At 54.7% G+C, this 19,955-nt stretch overlaps 1 protein-coding gene across 7 annotated transcripts in view; it reads right to left on the bottom strand.

Moving 5' to 3' along the window:
* Positions 1 to 19,719, bottom strand: part of NTNG2 (netrin G2) — an 82,699-nt gene extending 62,980 nt beyond the window's left edge. Inside the window, exons 1-5 of one of the 7 annotated variants that reach the window (XM_054520748.2) lie at positions 19,005 to 19,719; positions 18,791 to 18,907; positions 15,664 to 15,753; positions 15,169 to 15,301; positions 14,238 to 14,933 (exon numbers count right to left, since the gene is read on the bottom strand). In XM_054520748.2, the coding sequence (XP_054376723.1) occupies positions 14,238 to 14,450 (213 nt within the window). In that variant the 5' untranslated portion in view covers positions 14,451 to 14,933; positions 15,169 to 15,301; positions 15,664 to 15,753; positions 18,791 to 18,907; positions 19,005 to 19,719. The remainder of the gene's footprint in view (positions 1 to 14,237; positions 14,934 to 15,168; positions 15,302 to 15,663; positions 15,754 to 18,790; positions 18,908 to 19,004) is intronic. The other 6 variants (XM_054520747.2, XM_054520753.2, XM_054520751.2 and 3 more) reach the window with 6 other exon arrangements.
* Positions 19,720 to 19,955: the final 236 nt, after the last annotated feature.

The raw sequence follows: 19,955 nt of genomic DNA, 5'->3' as shown, positions 1-19,955 counted from the left end.
GGCTTAACTTCTCTGAACCTGAGATTTCTCATATTCAAAACAGGTCTAAATACAAGCTCTACCTTAAGTCTTCTGTGAGAGTTCAATGAGCTATAGCTTAGGTTAAGGGCTTGGTATACATGAGGCACTCAACAAATGTTCAATGTTTCTGCTCTGAGGAGGAGAAGGATATAGAATCAAGAAAGTCTGGCTATGGCCAGGCATGGTGGCTTACGCCTGTAATCCCAACACTTTGGGAGGCTGAGGTGCGCAGATCACTTAAGGTCAGGAGATCAGCCTGGCCAACATGGTGAAACTTTGTCTCTACTAAAAACACAAAAATTAGCCAGACATGGTGGCAGGTGCCTGTAATCCCAGCTACTTGGGAGGCTGAGGAAGGAGGATTGCTTGAACTTGGGAGGTGGAGGTTGCAGTGAGCCAAGATCATGCCGCTGCACTCCAGCCTGGGTGACAGAGCAAGACTCCGTCTCAAAAAAAAAAAAAAAAAAGAAAAGAAAAGAAAAGAAAAAGAAAAAGAAAACAAAAAAAAAAAAAAAGAAAGTGAGCCCAGGAGTTTAAGACCAGCCTGGGCAACATGGCAAAACCCCATCTCTACAAAAATACAAAAATTAGCCAGGCATGGTGGTGCATGCCTATGATCTCAGGTGCTCAGGAGGCTGAGGTGGGAGGATCACTGGAGCCCAGGAGGTTGAGGCTACAGTGAGCCAAGACTGCATCGCTGCACTCCAGCCTGGGTGACAGAGTGAGACCCTGTCTCAAAAAAAAGAGAAAGTCCTCAGACAATTGGACCAGACAATTACAGGAAACCAAACCCTGATTTCCCTGAGGGTAAAAGAGCCCCCAGAGGACAGAACCTGCTCAGGCCAGGTGATTGACCGAAAGTGACCACGGATGCACTCAGAGTAATCTGGGAAGTCCCTGAAAGTGTTTGCAACCTTATGTGTGTGTGTGTGCCTGTGCATGAGCCCAGTGTTTGCACACACGTGTGCACACGCGTGGTTCTGGGAAGAGCACCGTGGATTCTCACATGGGACCACGACCATTAAAAGTGAGAAGCTCCCACTCCAGGGTTTTCTGGGTTGGTTCCCTGCATTTCTCCCCTCTGGGTCTTCCTGGATGCATCTCTATCTTTCTCTCTCTCTCTCTCTCCATCTCCCTGAAGCAGAATCTGTGGGTACAGTGGGACTCTGAGGTTGACCTTCAGACTCCCTCATTTTACAGGCAGGAAGTCTATACCCCGAAATGGGAAGAGACTTGCCCGGGGCCACCCAGCTCCTGGCAGCCAGTGCCCGGGGTAGCCCCGTCCCTAGGAGCTGAGCCCCAGGACAGTGCCAGCCCCAGAACTGTGGGCAAAGGTTTTGGATGGTGCCTGGCTGGGGACAGGGGCAGAGACAAGGTACGCTCTGGATAACAGGCTTCTCCACGTGCTGCCACCTGCTTTTGGCCATCTCTTGATCCCCCAGAGGGAGGGACACCTCCCAGAAGGACACCGCCCCCGCTGCAGGCTGGCAGCAGAGGATGGCCTGCCTTGGCGGAGGGCAGGAGCGCCGTGGTCTCATTTCTCATTGGTCTCTTTTTCACCTTTTGCCCAACAGCAGACTTCTGCTCCGGCCAAGGGAAAATGCCTGGTCGTGTTTCATTTCCTCTTATTTCCCCAGCCGACTCTTGGAGTCAAGTGGACGAATGACTTGGGCAGCAGGAGGGAGGTGGAATGAGGGGCTGAGGAGGCCCAAACGGTCCCCAAGGGACCCAAGACAAACTGCCCTGGGAGAGAAGGATGCCAGGTCCTTGAAGACAGGCCTGAGTCCCTTTCCACAGGGTGGGCAGTTCTGGAACACTCCAGGGTTAGATTCATAGGGATCCACACACCTGGATATTCCAATACAATTCCCTCCTGCCAACGAGACCCCAAGAGGTCAGGGGACCCCTCTGTGGCTGCCCAGTGAGATCCCAGCCCTGCTAGCTCTCAATTTCAGAACGACCATTTGGACTCCTGTCTGACAGAAGGCAGGACAGGACAGTGACGGAGGCCCTGGAGACCGATCCTAGTTTTGGCTGTGCAAACTTGGGTCAACGTCTCCACCTCCCTGCACCTTCCTCTCCTCATCTGCACTCTGACCTGGCTCCGTCCTGTTACGAGAGGGCAAAAAGCTACACACATGGGGTGCTTTGCACAGCGTCTTTCTCTGAATTGCCACCAGTGCATGACACTACGGAAGCACATGTGCCCCAGCCTCTCACTCATGAGCCTCCCAGGCGTCCAGCACACCACTGAAACCCAGCGCCATGATTGCTGGCATTGCAGCGATGGCCAGCATTCCAGCCACCATCCTACCCGGCCTTGCCCTCCTGGCACAGAGCACTCTTTCTGTCCACTTTCTGTGATGCTGCCACCACAGAGAAGACCACGGCTGGCAGGTGGGCTTAGGGGACACTCTTGATCCCCTCAGGGCCCCCAAGATCCGGCTCTGAGCCATGCCAGAGTCACCAGTAGTGACACATAGGTGAGAGCTCACCTAAGCAGGCTGGGAAGTGGATGTATCACCCTCACTGACCCTGAAGAGGCAGCTCCGGCCCCCACTGGCTGCAGGTGGCATTCAGGCAGGTATCCTATGTCCCCCACCAGATGCCATCACGTGAAGTCAGATCCAGGGCATGTGTAGATGGACAGAGACCTGGTTGGGGAGGGCCCCTGTCCTGATGGCTCCAGTCTACCTCTGGGAGAGCCCTTGGCCTGGGGTGGAGCCTCCAGGGTCTGAAGTTCCTCATGGTGGGCTCAAGGAAGTCACTCTAACCCTCTGGGCCTCAGTTTCTCCTTCATAGGAAATGAGAGGGGATGGGCCTCATCAGTAGTTTTTTTTTTTGGAGACCGAGTCTCTCTCTGTCGTCCAGGCTGGAGTGCAGTGGCACAGTCTGGGCTCACCGCAACCTCTGCCTCCGCCTCCCAGGTTCAAGCAATTCTTCTGCCTCAGTCTCCTGAGTAGCTGGGACTACAGGTGTGCACCACCACACCCAGCTAATTTTTTTTTTTTTTGTATTTTTAGTAGAGACGGGGTTTCACCATGTCACCCAGGCTGGTTTCGAACTCCTGAGCTCAGACAATTCACCCGCCTCGGCCTCCCAGAGTGCTAGGATTTACAGGCGTGAGCCACCACACTTGGCCTAATCAGTGGTTTTATATTGTCTTCACAGGAGCCCAGGACTTCCTAGTGGTGGACTGGGGAACTCAGCGGCCTGGGGCAGGGCAGGGGGACACCAGCCACTTGCTTCTGGGGTCCCCTTTCCCGGGAGCAGTCAATTTTACTGTAATATGCTTATTGACGTTGGGGTTTTTCTGGCCTTAGACAATCTCCAGCATGCCTTCTAAGTTGTGTGTCTCTATTTGAAATGCTGGATAATTATCTGCAGCATTTATTAAGTACCTACTACATGCAAGCACTGACTGTGGGACAAAGAAGAGGACAGAACAGTGCCTGGCTGCGTGGGAGAGGGACGGAGGTGGAGTGGAGGCTGAGGAGGTATTTGGAGGCCAGAGAGAAATTACAGCATCTCCTTCCAAGGACCCTGCTCTGAGAATCCAAGTGCACATCCCAGCCTGAAAGAGGGAGAAGAAAATGAGGGTGCGGAGAGGGAGGGGAGGATAACCGTTTGGGTTTTTCCCCTCCTCAGGCATCACTGTGGCCTAGTCATTAAATGACTGGGATCTGAGATTGAGCCTTGACTTCACTCAGTTTTGGAGTCTCAGTTTCCTCATCTATAAGATGGGCACAACAGGAGAGTAATCGTTTCTACTGTGCAGAATATCCAGGAGGGTTTCATGAAGTAGTGCACATAGAATGCTCGATGCTTCAGAGGAATAGATTTGAGGCCAGGCGCGGTGGCTCATGCCTGTAATCCCAGCACTTTGGGAGGCCGAGGTGGGCAGATCACTTGAGTCCAGGAGTTTGAGATCAGCCTGGCCAAATAGTGAAACCCCGTCTCTACTAAAAATACAAAAATTAGCTGGGCTTGGTGGCTGGTGCCTGTAATCCCAGCTGCTTGGGAGGCTGAGGCAGGAGAATCGCTTGAACCCGGGAGGGGGAGGTTGCAGTGAGCTGAGAGCGCACCACTGCACTCCAGCCTGGGTGACAGAGCAAGACTCTGACTCCAAAAAAAAAAAAAACCAAAAAAAAACCCAGAGATTTGAGAGTCCAGAAGTAAGTGCATAGATTATGCTCAATTGATTTTTGATGAGGTTGCCAAGAACATTTAGTGGGGGAAGAATAGGCTCTTCAACAAACAGTGTTGGGGAAACTGGATCTCCACATGCAAAAGAAGAAAGATAGACCTTTTCTCTTACACCAGATAAAAAAATTAACTCAAAATGGATCAAGGACCTAGATGTAAGAGCTAAAACTATAAAAGTCTTAGAAGAAAATATGGGGATAAATACTGTTGACCTTGGATTTAGCAATGGTTTCTTAGATATGATACCAAAAGCACAAGCAACAAAAGAAAAAAATACATACATTGGAGTTCATTAAATTTAAAATAGGCTGGGCACAGTGGCTCATGCCTGTGGTCCCAGCACTTCGGGAGGCCCAGACGGGCAGATCGTTTGAGGCCAGGAGTTCGAGACCAGCCTGGGCAACATGGTGAAATGCTGTCTCTACTAAAAACACAAAAATTGGATGGGTGTGGTGGTGTGTACCTGTAATCCCAGCTACTTGGGAGCTGAGGCAGGAGAATGATTTGAACCCGGGAGGTGAAGGTTGCAGTGAGCCAAGATCGCAACACTGCACTCCAGCCTGGGTGACAGAATGAGACTCTGTCTCAAAACAACACAAAACAAAAACAAAAACAAAAAAATGACTAATAAGCACACTGACATCATTAGCCATCAGGGAAATGCAAATCAAGACCATAATGAGATACTGCCCCACACCCACTAGGCTCATCCTAATAATACAAAACAAAGCCAGAAAATAACAAGTGTTGACAAGGATTCGGAGAAACTGGAACTCTCGTACATTGCTGGGAACGTAAGAGGTGCAGCACCTGTAGAAAACAGTTTGGTGGTTCCCCAAAAAGTTAAACATAGAATTACCTTGTGACCCAGAAACTCCACTTTTAGGTAGACAGCCAAGAGAAATGAAAACATACACACATGCAAAAACTGAGACCCAAACGTCCACAGCAGTATCACTCCTACTAGCCAGAAAGCAGAAGCAGCTCAAATGTCCATCAGTTAGGAAACGGATACACAAAATATGGTGTGTCCACATGATGGCATATTATGCAGCCATAAACAGGAATGAAGCACTGAGTCATGCGACAATGTGGACAGACCTTGGAAATATTTTGCCAGTGAAGGAAGGCCATCACAAAGAGCCTCATATTGTCTGATTCCATTTGTATGAAATGTCTAGCATAGGTAAATTCATGGAGACAAAAAGTAGACTCGTGGTTTTCAGGGGCAGGGGAAGGAGATGGGGAGTAACTGACGGGTGCGGGGTTTTCTACTGGGGTGATGGAAATGTGTTGGGACTAGGTAGAGATGCTGGTTGCACAACATTGTGAATGTACTGAATTGCATATTGTAAAATAGTTTAAAAGGCAAGTTTTATGTTAGACACAATAAGACTTTTTTTTTTTTAAGAGATGGGGTCTCACTACATTGCCCAGGCTGGTCTCAAACTCTTGGCCTCAAGTGATCCTCCTGCCTCGGCCTCCCAAAGTGCTGGGGTTATAGGTGTGAGCCACTGCACCCGCCAAAACGTTGTTTAACTGGTTAATTTTATGTTATTTGAATTTCACCTGAGTTTAAAAAATGTTTTAAAATCTTTTTTAAAATGCTTATTGCTACGCTGAGGCTGGGGTATACATCTAGGACCCCTCTGTCTGCACTGGAGTCCACCGTTTTGTGTGGTTTTGTCTCTGACCAATCTGGATTTCCCTAAACTCCCAGAATGTACCTGGCAATCAGCAGGGAACATTGAATGAACTGGTTAATCCAGCCAAACCCCCTGCTGCTCAGTTGGGGAAACTGAGGCTGGGGGCGTAGCCTCGGTCTCTCAGCAGCCAGGGCCTAGAACTCTGGCTCCCGGTGGCTTTCACTCTGCTCCTGTGCACTACTCCCTCCCCTGCCAGCAGTTGGTGTGTGCTCAGGGAATTAGAAACACATTTTCATATATTTAAGCAAATCTGCTGCTGATGAAAAACAAATCGGATCCTGCAAACCAAAGCCGAACAGAACCGGTTCCTGCATCATCTGCCGTTTCTCCCGTTCCTCATCGCCCGGCCCCTCTAGGAAGGAGCCCTGCATCAGCGCTGGCCACAGGGACTCTGGCCAGGTCAGCCCCGGTCAGCGGCCACGGCTCAGCATCCATGTGGTCCAGCCTGGTGAGCTCTGGACCAGCCCCACGGCGCACGGCTGCCATGTTCTGGGTTCCTCTCAATTGCCCCTCAATTGCCCTCTTGGCCCTCTTGTTCCTTCAGAGCCCGTGGCCTAATCCTTCTTAACCCTAGCGGGTGGTCAGGAGCCAGACACAGGAAGGCTGAACCCCAGCCCCTACGCTCAGTGGACTCTGAGAAGTCTCAGAATATTCACCAGTCAGATGCACAGTAACAGACCTACAGGGGCTTGGTTGAGGTGGGCAGGGGGAGTGGACTGTCTCCTCTCTGTCACCCACGCACTTTCCCCTCGAATCACCCGGCCCCCTTCCCTGCGTCTCTGCATGAACCATTCCTTCTGCCCACATCCTCACTCTCCTGCCCCTTCCCATCGTGTAAGGCCCACCTCTGAGCCCACGGCCTGTGCCTCTGGCTGTGGGTTTGGCCTATGGGGTCCTCTTCTGTCCCTCAAGCTAAATTCTAGAATTAAAAAGGATAAAAATAAAAATATGCTTTTTTTTTTTTTTTTTTTTTTTTGAGACGGAGTCTTGCTCTGTCGCCCAGGCTGGAATGCAGTGGCATGATCTTGGTTCACTACAACCCCCACCTCCCAGGTTCAAGTGATTCTCTTGCCTCAGCCTCCCAAGTAGCTGGGATTACAGGCATGCACCACCACGCCCGGCTAATTTTTGTATTTTTAGTAGAGACAGGGTTTCACCATGTTGGTCAGGCTGTTCTTGAAATCCTGACCTCAGGTGATCCACCCACCTCGGCCTCCCACAGTGCTGGGATTACAGGCTTGAGCCACCACACGCCCGGCCCTTTTTTTGAGCATTCCTTTTGTGCTGGCACCCAGCTGAGGGCATCACATGCCTGGTCTCATCTTATTTGTACACACTTCCTTCGAGGTTGTGTCCAGCGCCATGACCAGCTTCAGATGAGAAAACCAAGGCTCAGGGTCACCAGGGACTTATCCCAAGTCCCACATCCCAGAAGTGCGGGATGCGCCCGGGCCCCATCTGCTCCCCCAGAAGCCCAAGTTCTCATCCACAGCATGGTGCGGCCTGCCTGTCTGTCCGTCCATCCGTCCGTCTGTCCGTCCGTCCGTCTCATCCACAGCATGTTTCCACCTGCCTGCCTGTCTGTTCGTCCGTCCATCCATCTCATCCGCAGCATGGTACAGCCTGCCTGTCTGTCCGCCTGTCCGTCCATCCACCTTGTCCACAGCATGGTGCAGCCTGCCTGTCTGTCCATCTGTCTGTCCATCCGTCTCGTCCGCAACATGGTGCGGCCTGCCTGTCTGTCCATTCGTCCGTCCGTCCGTCCACTGCCTGCCCCATCGCAGGTGGGATTAGAGGCAGCTTGTCATCATACCCACAGTAAATGAGAAAAAGGGAAATGGATTAAACATCCGGGTTAGGAAGCATAGAGGAAGACAGCCCGGGAAGGTGGGGATGTGCACACCGGAAAGGTCTGGGGTCTCTAAGTCTCCGACATTCTTTGGAAAGACGTCCCGTCTGGGCCCTTTCGCACAGCTGCCTGCCTTCCATGGGGTGTCTGGACCCAACCCCATTCCCTCAAGGGAAGTCAGAAGCAAGGATCTCACTCCGTGGGCCCCGGGCCTCGGTCTTCTCATTGTCTACTGCCCAGGAGGGAGACTTCATTGTGCAACAAGATGTCATTTCACGGAACTATTCTTGTCCTAGGCTGGGCCCTGCCTCGGGCATTTCAAGAGACTGAGTGGCTTTAGCGGCTGGTGCAGCTCAGGCGCAAAAGTCACTTGCAACTGACTTAAGGACAGAGTTGTGCAAACCTCCCGGCTTCATCCAATTGCAAATCCCACAGAACAGAGACTGCAGTGGAGAGAAGCAGGGGCTTCCAGGGTCTCCTCTGTCCTGACCCAAACCCCAGTTTTTCCTTCAAGACAGCCCTGGCCGAGCACGGTGGCTCACGCCTGTAATCCCAGCACTTTGGGAGGCTGAGGCGGGTGGATCACGAGGTCAGGAGATCGAAACCATCCTGGCTAACACGGTGAAACCCCGTCTCTACTAAAAATACAAAAAATTAGCCAGGCGTGGTGGCAGGTGCCTGTAGTCCCAGCTACTCGGGAGGCTGAGGCAGGAGAATGGCGTGAACCCAGGAGGCGGAGCTTGCAGTGAGCCGAGATTGCGCCACTGCACTCTAGCCTGGGCGACAGAGCGAGACTCTGACTTAAAAAAAAAAAAAAAAAAAAAAATACAGCCCTGATCCTACCTCCTCTGAGAAGCGTTCCTGGATCACACCATGCTTCCTCGCATGCATCCATCCATTCAGGAAATGCTTACTGGGCACAGATCAAGCCCAGAAGGAGGTGCTGGGGACGCAAAGATAGCGAGACAGCCCTGCCTTTGAGGAGCTCACAGTCCAGGGGGAAAGCAGACATCTAAAGTTACAGAATTGGTCCCAACAGCCAGCACGCAGTGAGCACCTACTATGTGCCAAGCACCGTGCTCATGACAGTCTCCTATGCACGTTCTATTAATAGCTCCCATTGAGAAACTAAGGTTCAGAGAGGTTAGGTCTCACATCAGAGATCACACAGCACGGGATTCTAAACTCTCCGTTCCTAGGGCCAGAGCTCTTCACTGATAGGCCAGTCAGTAAGCAGGATGATGACCAAATGAGGGCCTCCTCACCCCACTGGGCAAAGGAGTCAGAGAAGGCCTCCTGGAGGAGGAGGTAGGGTCCAACCTGAACCTTGAAAAAGGAGCCAGGGTTATCCAGGTAGAAGCGGAAGCCTTGAAAACAAAGGAAGGAGGGGGCAGGCATTCGGGTGGAGGAGACAGCACCTCCTCCTTCCCCAGCACCTCCTCCTTCCCCAGCTCCTATCATATCAGGCCCCGGTGTCACCATTTGTTGTTAGCTGCATATTGTCTTCAATGTCTGTTGTGTTTTTCTCTTGTTTTTCACTTAATTTATCTCTAGTCTTCTCACTTTCCCGTCACAACTGTGCCTGGCATGAGGTCAGACCTGGAAACATCTGCCGACTGGAGGGGTGTGATGGCGACAGGAGGGAGGCTGGGGCCAGAAACACAGAGAGGGAAGGAGGCCAGAGCCATCGGGCTGGTCAGCTCTGCATTGTTGGATGAAAACATTTCATGATCCTCGAGGTCTGGCAGGAGGCAGAGCATCTGTGACCTTGATTCTGCGTGTGGTGTTCAATGTCACAGTGGGGAGTGGCTCGAGGACTCCAGGACCTGCCTGCCGTCTGCATTCAACAGCCCAGCAGACCCCCTGGGGGAGGAATAGAACCATTTGCTCTGCAGCTGGGTAAACTGAGGCACAGAGAAGCTAAAGCAGGCTCTAACTGAGTAAGATGTGTGTTCAAAGATGCACGTTCACAGCCTGCCCTTGGCTTTCCTGTCCACCAAAGCCAAGGTGCCTCTGTATGCTGGAGACTCCAACATGGCCGAAATTTGAATGTTCACCCATGTCAATGTAGAAACGTCAAGCTCATCAAGATTGGATAAACAATAGTACTCAAGCCTCACACTAGAACAGAACTTACAGTCTCTGCCAAGCACCTTCCGTTATGTTGTGAGAGGCATTTCCTCTCCCAGGAAGTCAGTGAGGTGGGCAAGGCAGTCACGATCATACCCCTTTTACAGATAGGGAAACTGAGGCTTGGAGAATTTGAATGACTCACCTCAGACCACCCAGCCCCCAAGTGACAACACTGGGATGTGAGCTCAGGGCTCCAGATTCCAGGCCTGTAGCTCTTGTCAGGAGGTAGTGCTGCCTCTGTCTGGAACCTTCCACCGGCTCCTGCTCAGAAGCACAGACCCCCTGCCTTGGCAAGCAAGGCCCGCATCTGGGAATCTCGGCTCCCAGCTCCATCCCCCCATTCCCAGGACCCCCTGCTGCTCTCCTGTTGGCTCCTGTCTCCCCTCAGCAATGCCTCTCCCCTTAACCTGCACAGACCCCATGGGACCCACAGACCTCTGGCCCCTTCGTCAACGACAGGCTTCATCCACCACCCTGGACCAACCCCACCCCAGCGCTCCAGAGACTTCCTGTTAAAAGGCAGAGTCTGGCTCAGCAGGTGTGGGGCAGGGTCTGGGATTCTGCACCTCTATCAAGGTGAGGCTAGCGCTGCTGCACCGAGGCGATTGCTCTGAGTGGGAGTGGCAGGATTCCCTTGGCACCCTGCTGCCTGGGCAGTAGTTCTCTCCGTCTCTCTCTCCTGCTCGTCGGCTCACTCCTGAGTCTCGGGTGGCTAGCTTTTGTCTCCAAGGCACAAAGGAAGGGTTTCCCCCTTCCTCTCACAGGGAGCACAGGTGGCCGGCGGGAGACCTGCCTTGCAGAGTGCTAAGGGGCACCTCCCAATGCCAGTCATGCCCTCCCCATCTCCAAGGGTCCTGCAAGCAGCAGTTGCCCTGTGAGGGGCTGAGACGCCTTTGCCCGCCACCCTTCCTGCCTCCTCCCCAGCCCACAGTCTTGCCGGGCTGACCTCAGGGGCAGGCCCTGGGAATTTGGATGGGGGCTGCCTCTTTTCTCCCACAGCCCTCATTGCAATTTTGTCCTTGCCCAAGAATCCTCGGTTGAGAGCTCATCCCTATTAATTCTCATTGTGCATTTAGAGCCAGTAGGTTTTTATTTATTCATTTATCTTGTCTTTCAGCCTCCTCCCCTTCCTTGCAAGGCTGGAATTTACAATTCAGTTCTCAGGTGGCCTTGCTGAAGGACAGGAAGCCTGGGAAAGAGAGAGGGTCTGCACCCCACATCTGAAAAGGCGTCCGCCCCTGGGTCCATCTTGTAACCTCGGAGTGCAGCCGGGCTTGCGCTCCCTTGGGCTGGCTGTTGGGACACACCTAGCACCTGCCGCAGAAGGGGCGAAGGGGAGCAAGGACCCATGGGCGACGGCAAGGCTAAGGGGGCAGTGGGCATCTGGCCGCCTTTAGGGCGCCCCCTGGTGGCTGGTTAACAACAGCTGCTGGGGCTGCAGGCGAGGAAGCTCCCCCAGCCTGCATCTTCCACCTGCTGCCAGAGACTAGCAATACAAGGCGTGGCGTCCCCAAGGCTGGGGAGAGGCAAAGGACCCTGGGGAAGAAGAGAAGCCAGGAAAATCACCGAGGCCATAATCACAACAGTAATAAGCCGGTGACTAGTATTGCACACTGAGTACCTACTATGTGTCTGTATGTACCACGGCAGCATGGCCGGGCTGTGCCGTCCCGCCAGCACCGTGACACTCCTACATTATGGTTTCTACTGGGCAGAGGAAGACAGTGAAACTCAGAGAGGTCAGAAGTTGAGAGAGGGGAGGCTGTGCCGCCTGATGGGTGGGCATGGGCCTTGGTTACAGGCAGTTCCCAGACTGCCTTCTCAACGGAGTGACGTTGGCAGGATTTAGGCAACACTTTCTAATCCCTAAAATGAGATTAGAATAGGACCCACCTCAGAGCATCCTACTGCCTGGACCCTCCCAGGGGAAGCCACAATAAACGGTGGCATCAGGGTTTGAACCCAGATCTATCTAGAAGTAACCACCCCCTCCAAAAACCACCCCTCCAAAAGCCAGCCCTCCAAAGCCAGCCCTCCAAAAGCCAGCCCTGCAAAAGGCTGCCGTCCACCTGCCACGGCGGCCTCCCCATCCTCATCGGACACACATTTGTAATCAAAGCAGAGCCGGATGGCAGCCCATGATGAAATATTTAAATCCATCAAACAGGTGGCGAGACGCCGAGGACCTGCCCATGTGGGAGATTGTGGAGGTACTGTTCTTTCTCCCCTGCCTTCCCCACCTGTCTGCCCAGGAGAGGAGCAGGGGATGGGGATGGGAGAGAGCACTCTTCTAGACCCCAGGGCTTGAGGATGGCTGCCTGGGATGAGGCTCTGCCGGCATTGGGACTGGGAGGGGTGACCACTTCCCCAGGACAGCTGCCCACTGCACTGGGTTCTCTGTCTGCGGGTGGGGGCAGGGCAGAGGTCCAGGGCCAATGACATCCTAGACAGCTTTGGCCAGGAGAGGGCCTCGGACTTGCCTCTGAGGGTCATCTCACCACCTCAAGCCCTCGACCCAAAGCTGGTCCTAGAATTATGATTTAGCGGCTCCCCCAAGCACGTTAAGGCAGTGATTAATATTTAAGAGAAAAAATACAGTCGAGACTCTAATACGAGAGACAGAGGTTGACCGTGCCCGGGAGTGTGTGGAGAACCCTCCCACTGTCTCTGAGATGTGGACTGAGCACTGGCCCCCATCCTGGCCTTCCTCCTGGCTTCCAGAGCCCAGCCCCCTTGCTCGGCCTTGCGGTCCCCGGGGCAGTTATGGCCACAGACTATCCAGCCCCAGCTCCTGGCTTCGTGCCACCTTCTCCTTCCCTCCCTCCCTCCCTCTCTCCCCAGCTGGCCCTGGCCCAGCCACCACCCACAGTGACAGCCTCATCACCACTGACAAGCCTGAGTAAGAAGCTACCTTCTCAGGCTGACTGCCCTGTGATGTGAGCAAAGCCGGCCCATGAGATCAAGTCCTCAGGACTCTGAGGTGGGGGCACCGGGTCAGCCCCACCATAAACCCAGAGACCTGGAGGCTCCTCCAAGGACACGCAGAGGTACCAGCTGCCTGGGGAATGGCATTGAGCCCCTCCTGTGAGCTCCTGCAGCCTGGCTGCCCTACCTGGCTCTGCCCTGCCCTGCCCTGCCAGGGACGGCCTCCAGAGCACTGCCCAGTGGGAAGCAGCTTAGCTCAGAGACATTGGAGCCACTCTAAGCTGGAATCACAGCTTCGCCACCTCCTGGGGTGTGACCTTGGCCAGATGCCTTTACCCGTCACCCCTGGGCTGCCTCAGTTACCCCACCTGTATGACCGGAATGACAACGGCTAACATCTGCGTGCACTTACTCTGTGCCAGATCCTATTCCGAACACTTTACCTACATTAATTAAACCACAAACTCCTCACAATGACCCTAGGAGTGTGTGCTCTTAGTGTGCCCATTTTGCAGATGACAGAATAGAAGCCCACAGATGTCACTGGGCCAGAGCCCTCCCCTGACACTCCTGCTTTATACAACACAGAATCCACCTGGCTAGCTGAGGGGAGGACTCCTCACAATGGCATCAGGCTTGGCCCACACACTCAGGCAGCTCGCATGCAACCATCTCTGCTGTTGTTGTTGCTGTTAACATTACTTGAGTAATGAAGTACTCCGTGCCCCTAGGACCCCTCCTTCTCTAACTAGGGAGGAAAAGGACAACACTTGAATGTCTGCCTTTCCCCGACTTACCCAGGGGCTGCCATCATTGCATGTATGAATGGAACTGGAAGGGGACCCAAGCTGCACTGTCTGTCCCAGCCTGACCCCCAACTTCATCCTGCGTGAATCCCCTCTGAGCCTCCGTCAAACCTCCCCATGCAAAGGGCCAGCTCAGTGCTTGGCACGCTCTAGCTTCACGGTACCGTATGTTAGATTGGATTGAGTGGGCTAAGAGGTTGCACCGCAGAAAGGATGAACAGAGGGAGCTTAGAGTATCACGTTGCAGGTAGCATCTCGCTCACTCGCCCAGAATGCTGACTTCCTACACAGGAGGTGGGGCTTAGCCTCAAGGCTGCGGAGCTGAATACTATGGGCTTCCCGAGGGAACTGATCTAGTGGCCAGCTGGCCGAGAATGCCCCTACCCCAGAGAACAATGTCACATGACCCCAGTGTCCTCAGGGTGTCCTCTGTTTTGACACATTTCCAAGGTGGGACAAAGACCTGGTCAAGAGGCAAGAAAGTTAGCCTTGCATCTCGGTCCCCCCGGCTCTGCTCATCCACCCCAAGGATCTACTCCAGACCTCCTCCCACTTGGCCTGGGCAAACAAAAGAGCGGTAAGTGGACTTACATGGGAGCAGAACCTCTCAGGGGGGTCTCCACACGTGATGCCTGAGGGCTCCACCTTCACCTTGACGTAGTCCTTCAGGCGCATCACCTTGGGCTGGCAGGCGTAGAACTCCCAGGTGGGGCCCTCATCTGTGGTCACCCAGGATTTGCAGATGTCGTAGTCCCCAGAGGCCAGAGGGAGGCAGTGCAGGAAGAGCGCCAGCAGGTGCAGCATGGCTGCACAGTCTGCAGGGGCGCGGCCCAGAGAAGCCCTGGAGAGGCAGCGACGGGGTCAGGTGGGACTCGCGGACTCAGCATGGAAATGCCACATCTACCAGGCGAGGGTGGCCGGGGTGTCTCAGGGACCCGAGCACTGAAGCTTTGCAAACAGCGAGGAACTTGTTGTTTCCAAAAGGCCAACACGGAAAATTCAGAGCCAGCGTTTCTCAGACTGCTGATGGACAGATCAGAAAGTTGCCCATAACTTCACGTCCTCCTAACCTTGGCATCACACCTCCCCCGGAGGTGAATCTGATCAAATCAGGCAGATTCTCAAATTGTGACAGTGGATGGAAATGGGATAAGGAGAAAATCCGCAGGGATCCTGCATGAGGCCAGATCAGATTGCTTTTAATTTTTGTCCTTCCAATCAATCCAGGTCTTTAAAGGGCTCTTAACGGGTGACGTGCTCAACACAATGGCAAAACAACCCTCCAGCCTGCGTTGTAAAGATAAAATAAAATCAGGAGGTGGACATGTTAGCTGGAAACATGTTCACTCTTTGGGACTGGACTTGGGTTCTCAGATCAATAAAAGAGATTTCTTTCATATGAGCTTAAGGTGGCAACAGCTGTGTGACTGGACTAGAATAAAAAGCTACTGAGGTGTTAACTGGGGAGAAGGCTGTTTGGTTCCGCTTTGGTGGGGGCCGGCACTAATGGGGCCCAGCTGACCTTGGCTGGTAGCCATCGGCAACTTATTATGAAGTTTCTGAGATCTCAGCTCTCAATCCATCCAGGTACCTGGGGTCTGACTTGTCTTTCATTGTAAGAGGGGAGGAGAGAGAGAGCTCATTAGCAACAACACCTGCAACAAATTAAAGAGGGGGAGAATAGAGACGTATAAGAACAAAAGCTCTCTGGCAAAATGTGCAAAAAACGAGGCTGCATTAGCAAAGTCTCCCGAGAAAACTGGGTTATTTTTATTAATATCAGAGTTGCACATTTGGAGATCGGGCATGTTATTTAAAAGGTGATGCATTTTTCTCTCATTTATGGGAGTGTTAGTTCAGCAGAAGTGCCCCTGCTTGGGAGTCAGAGACTTTCGAAAGCATCCCCAGGAGCCAAGATTTAATGGTTGCTTTAAAATACCATGACTGTCAAGTCAGAATGTCGAAGTTGTTAAAGGCAAAGATGAGAATGTAACTATAGGTGCAGATGAGCCCATACCTATATGTACAGATGAACAGAGTGCTCCACGTGCTGGCCAACCATGAAGAGCCAGGCACTGAGAAACAGCTCCCCAATCATAGGCACAATCTGAAATGGCAAATTTAATTTTTTTTTAACTATAAGAAACTAGGGATATTGCAGACTGCCAAAGAGGTGACAATGCTTTGTGAGTTCAGATTTTTCTGATCAAGGGCAGCATTTTGCAAATCATTCTTAGCGGGTATGTCTATAAATGGGTTACTATTACAATTATTGCTGTGCTATTTTAAGCTTCTGTTAATTATTTAAAATCAAAATAGATATAATTAATATATTATATCAAAATAGATACCAGTTACATGAATGTTACATTGGGAAATAACACGACTGCAGTACTGTGGTGTGTTCCAGACACTGGATACGTCACCCAGAGAATCCAAGTCCAGCCAGCATGGGATTCTGGCCAAAAATATTGGCCAATAGGGCAAAGGTTATTGCAATAAGTTACAGCAGAAGTGCCTGCATGATTAATTATTCTGGTTAATATGTCTCTGATGATTGCATTTGACTTCCCAAACCGCCCTAAATGTCCATTCTGGACCTGGCTCTCCCCTGATATCCTCTTCACCTCCTGTACATGCAAGGCCCCTGAAGAGTTAACTGTGTTTCCATGAAACTCCATTCTCCACCCAGACAGAAAAACGCTCCTGCCAAAAATGACAAACCGAAGTGGCGAACACTTGCTGCCCTGAGCACCTCAGGCTGGGAGCAGCCCCCAGCCAGGGCCCCAGGGCTCCAGGCATGGGACTCATTCATCTGAGTTAGGGCGACCCCTGCCCCTCTCTCTGGGTGAAGGGCTGCTGATGGAGATGAATGAGAACTCAGCCAGGACCATTTTCCCCGTCTCATCTCTGGCTGCTTAAAGGGGAACCTGTTACAGAGCTTGCCTGGCCTTGAAGGCGCTCCTTGCTAGAAAACTCTAAGAAAGAACGTGCCCGGTGTCTATTTTTGCAACCTGAGAAAATGTGGTAAAAATAAAATAGCGCGGCCGGCAAAGGTTTGGATGCCTCTACCAGAGCTCGCGCTGCCCAGAGCACAGCACGTTCCTAATTAATTCTTCCAGCAGTCGACTCCCAACTGTTCACTAACAGGTAGGGAGCTCCTGGCTGCTGGGACAACCAGGACGCCGGGCTGCGGCTTGCAAGGAGGGCGCAGCTGCAACCTTCCTTCAGCTGCAGGACCCGCGGCTGCTCGGGGCTTGCAGGGCGCTGGATGCCGCCGGGCGCGGGGAGGCAGCGAGGCCCGGAGGCCGGGAGGCTGGGGCGAGCGGGGCGCGCGGCGCAACTCGCAAATCTATTAATTGCAGTCCTGTTGGTTTAAATGCCACGCATTCCCTGGAAAATAAATAAATTTTAAAAACCCTAACAACAACAAAATCTGCCAGGGGAAAAATGTGTTTACAACTAGTCAATCAATTGGGCGTTGCTGGCATCGCAGGGGGAATTATGAGCTTAGCACACGAATATTACAGGCGGGTTCTGCCAAAAAGAAAAAAGAGAAGGGGGAAGAGAGGCAGGAGTCCCCGGATAACAAGGAGGAGCGCAGAGAGTGAAGAGTCGGCAGGGAAATTTTCAGAGTAAGAGGCTGCATCCCGGAGGATCGTTTTCTCCGTGGAAAATTTATCTACACCTGATATTATTAAGAAACTGCAGCTCCCAGAAACAAATAGAATCAATGTGCTTTATTTTCTTTTAAGAGTCCTCAGGAACCGAGGGGGGCTGATAGCCAGGGTATTAAAACCCGAAAATTAGATTTTATCAGGATTTCTGAACTGAGATTTCTCTGTCTTATTGAATTAGCGCCTCCCGAGCTGGCTGGGCTCGCCAGCAGGTTCCTCTTGGAGTTGCCGGCTGCGCCCTCGCCGTGTGGGAAACTTGCCGCGGCAGGCGCGGGGCCCCTGGGGGCACGGGAGGGAGGGCGCTGGGGGCTCCTGGGGCTAGGGGGGACTCAGACCACCCCGGGGTTCCCTCTCCCTCCTCGGCAGGGGCGGCAGAGGGGGGTGAAATCTGCTTTCAGGGGAGGGTGGGGGTTGCCGGGAGGGAAAGGGAGCTTGGCCGGCGGGGTCACCTTCCCGTCCTCTGCCCCGGGCGGGGTCCAGCGGGCGCCCCGCGCTCACTGCAGCCTCGGCGGGCGTCCTAATTCCGGCGGCCCCGGTGTCCCCCTGCTCCGGAGCGGGCCCTTTATCCGGCCCCTGGGTCCCCGCCCGCGGGAGCCCTGGAAAGTTGGGCGCGGGAGGCGGGGCGCGAGCAGCAGGCCCCGGGTGGGTCCCGGCGGGCGGCGGGCGGGGTCGAGGCCGGGGCCAGGGTCGAGTCAGTGCTTTGGGCCTGCTGCGAGCCCGGTGCCTGGGACACGGACGACCCGGCAGCCCCGCAGCTGCCTTTCGTCTTCCCAAAGTTGCGTGCAAGCCACCGGAGCAATTAATAATTAAGCCTGTAATAAAGGCCCGGCCGGGACTGAGGTGCCCCCTTTTTCGGCACTGCCTCCCTTAATTAAAAGACACAGAGCAGGGCGCCCAGAAACTGGTTGGATCCTTTGCCCCGAAGCTGCCGCCTGCGGCGACCCGGCCGCCGCCGCCCCCAGCCCAGACGGACAACTTACTCCGGAGAGGGCGGACCCCGCGAGCCCGCGGTCGTCTCTTCCCGCCTTCCCGCCGCCTCTGCTCCCCCTACCTGCGCGCCGCTCAGTTCCAGGTTCGACTCCACGCCGGCCCCAAACCAGTGCCTGGGCCCCCTCACCTCCCGACCCCCTCCTGGCGCCGGGAGAAGTTTCCAGCCGCGGCCGGGCTGGCCGGGAGTTTCTCTGTGCAACTCACGGGCTCCCAGTTTGCAGAGAGATGGGAGGGCACGGGATGGGGGTGGCTCTAAGCGGTGGCGGTGGAATTGGGGTGGGGGAGAGGCGCGGGAGCAGGATTAGTTTCCTTTTCCGAGACACATCCGAGCATCCTTGCAACATCCCTCCCCGACACACACACACACACACACACACACACACTCACACACACACACTCACACACACGACGGAAAGGACCCGGGGCAAGCCGGCCAGAAAGACAAGCTACCCCTTTAAGATGCTGCTAAGAACGCACCCTCACACACCCCTCTGGGGCGACTCCAGTCCTCAGCTCGTAGCAGCCGCCACCAAACAACTTTTGCATCCAAGCCTTTGCCGGGCCGCTGTAAGTGGCTCCCGGGCCCGGGCAAGCCTGCATGGTCACCGAAGCCCTTTAAAAATGAAACCAGCCTGGCCAAGCTGCAGCCTCTCCCCCCGCCCGCCTCCCGGGCTCTCCCCGCCCGCCTTACCCCGGCTCGGAGCGGCTTCCCGGCGCGGAGACCCGGGAGGGCCAAGGACCGCCACCCTCCGGCGCTGAGCCTCCCCCCTCGGGCTGGCGCTGGGTGGGGGCGCGGGCCGAGGGCTGCGAGCCGCTGCTCCTTCCCCGCGCCGCTCCCGCCGCTGTGGCCGCCGCCGCCGCCGCCGTCAGATCGGGGCCGGGGAGCCCTCCGGCCGCCGGGGGGTCCGCCCGCAGCCGTCCCGGAGACGCGGGCCGGGGGAGGGGGCCGCCCGCGCCGCCCGCATCGCCCGCCCGGGCCGAGCGGGAGGTCGCCGCTAACAAGTGCAAACTTTTTGGCCCCCCTGGGCGGCCCGGGGAGGACCCGCGCTCGGGCGCCGGGCAGCCCCCGGCCCGGGTGGGCTTCGCGGCGGCTCGTCGGGGAGCCGGGGCATCCCCCCGGCGCGGCGTGGGCCAGATGGCGGGCGCTTCACTGCCCCGCTGCACTCCGCTCCAAGTTAATGCCGAGGCTAAATCCTCTTGCCATCACTCACGATCACCATCGGGGCTTTTATCTCTCGGTCTGATCCGGGCTGCGTAACTTCCTCTGTGTGGCTTTAACACACCATCCCACCACGGAGCAACGGTCTTCTTAAAGGTGCAGGAAGGAAATACTGCGCGGCTCGGGGGACGCGCCACGGCCCGGGGAGGGGCGCGGCGAGCAGGGGCGTCCCGGCGGGCCCGCGGCCAGGGTGGCCCCGGCAGCCTCTGGGGGGTCGCTGCCTAAACATCGCCTCCCGGCCCGGGGGCCAGCGGGTCCCTGCGCCCAGAGCGCATCCTTAGCCGGCTCCGGTCAGGCGCAGCCGGGCTGCAGCTTCCTTTTCCAAAACCCGGGGGCCTGCCGGGGTGCCAGCGCCCATGGGTGTGGGGGCTGCCCCATCGGCACGAGGGAGGGGGGCCAATTGAGTCAGTTCCCCCACCCCCC

This window comes from Pongo abelii, chromosome 13, assembly GCF_028885655.2.
Source record: "Pongo abelii isolate AG06213 chromosome 13, NHGRI_mPonAbe1-v2.0_pri, whole genome shotgun sequence".
Lineage (NCBI taxonomy): Eukaryota > Metazoa > Chordata > Mammalia > Primates > Hominidae > Pongo > Pongo abelii.
This window is presented reverse-complemented; position numbering and strand designations above follow the sequence as displayed.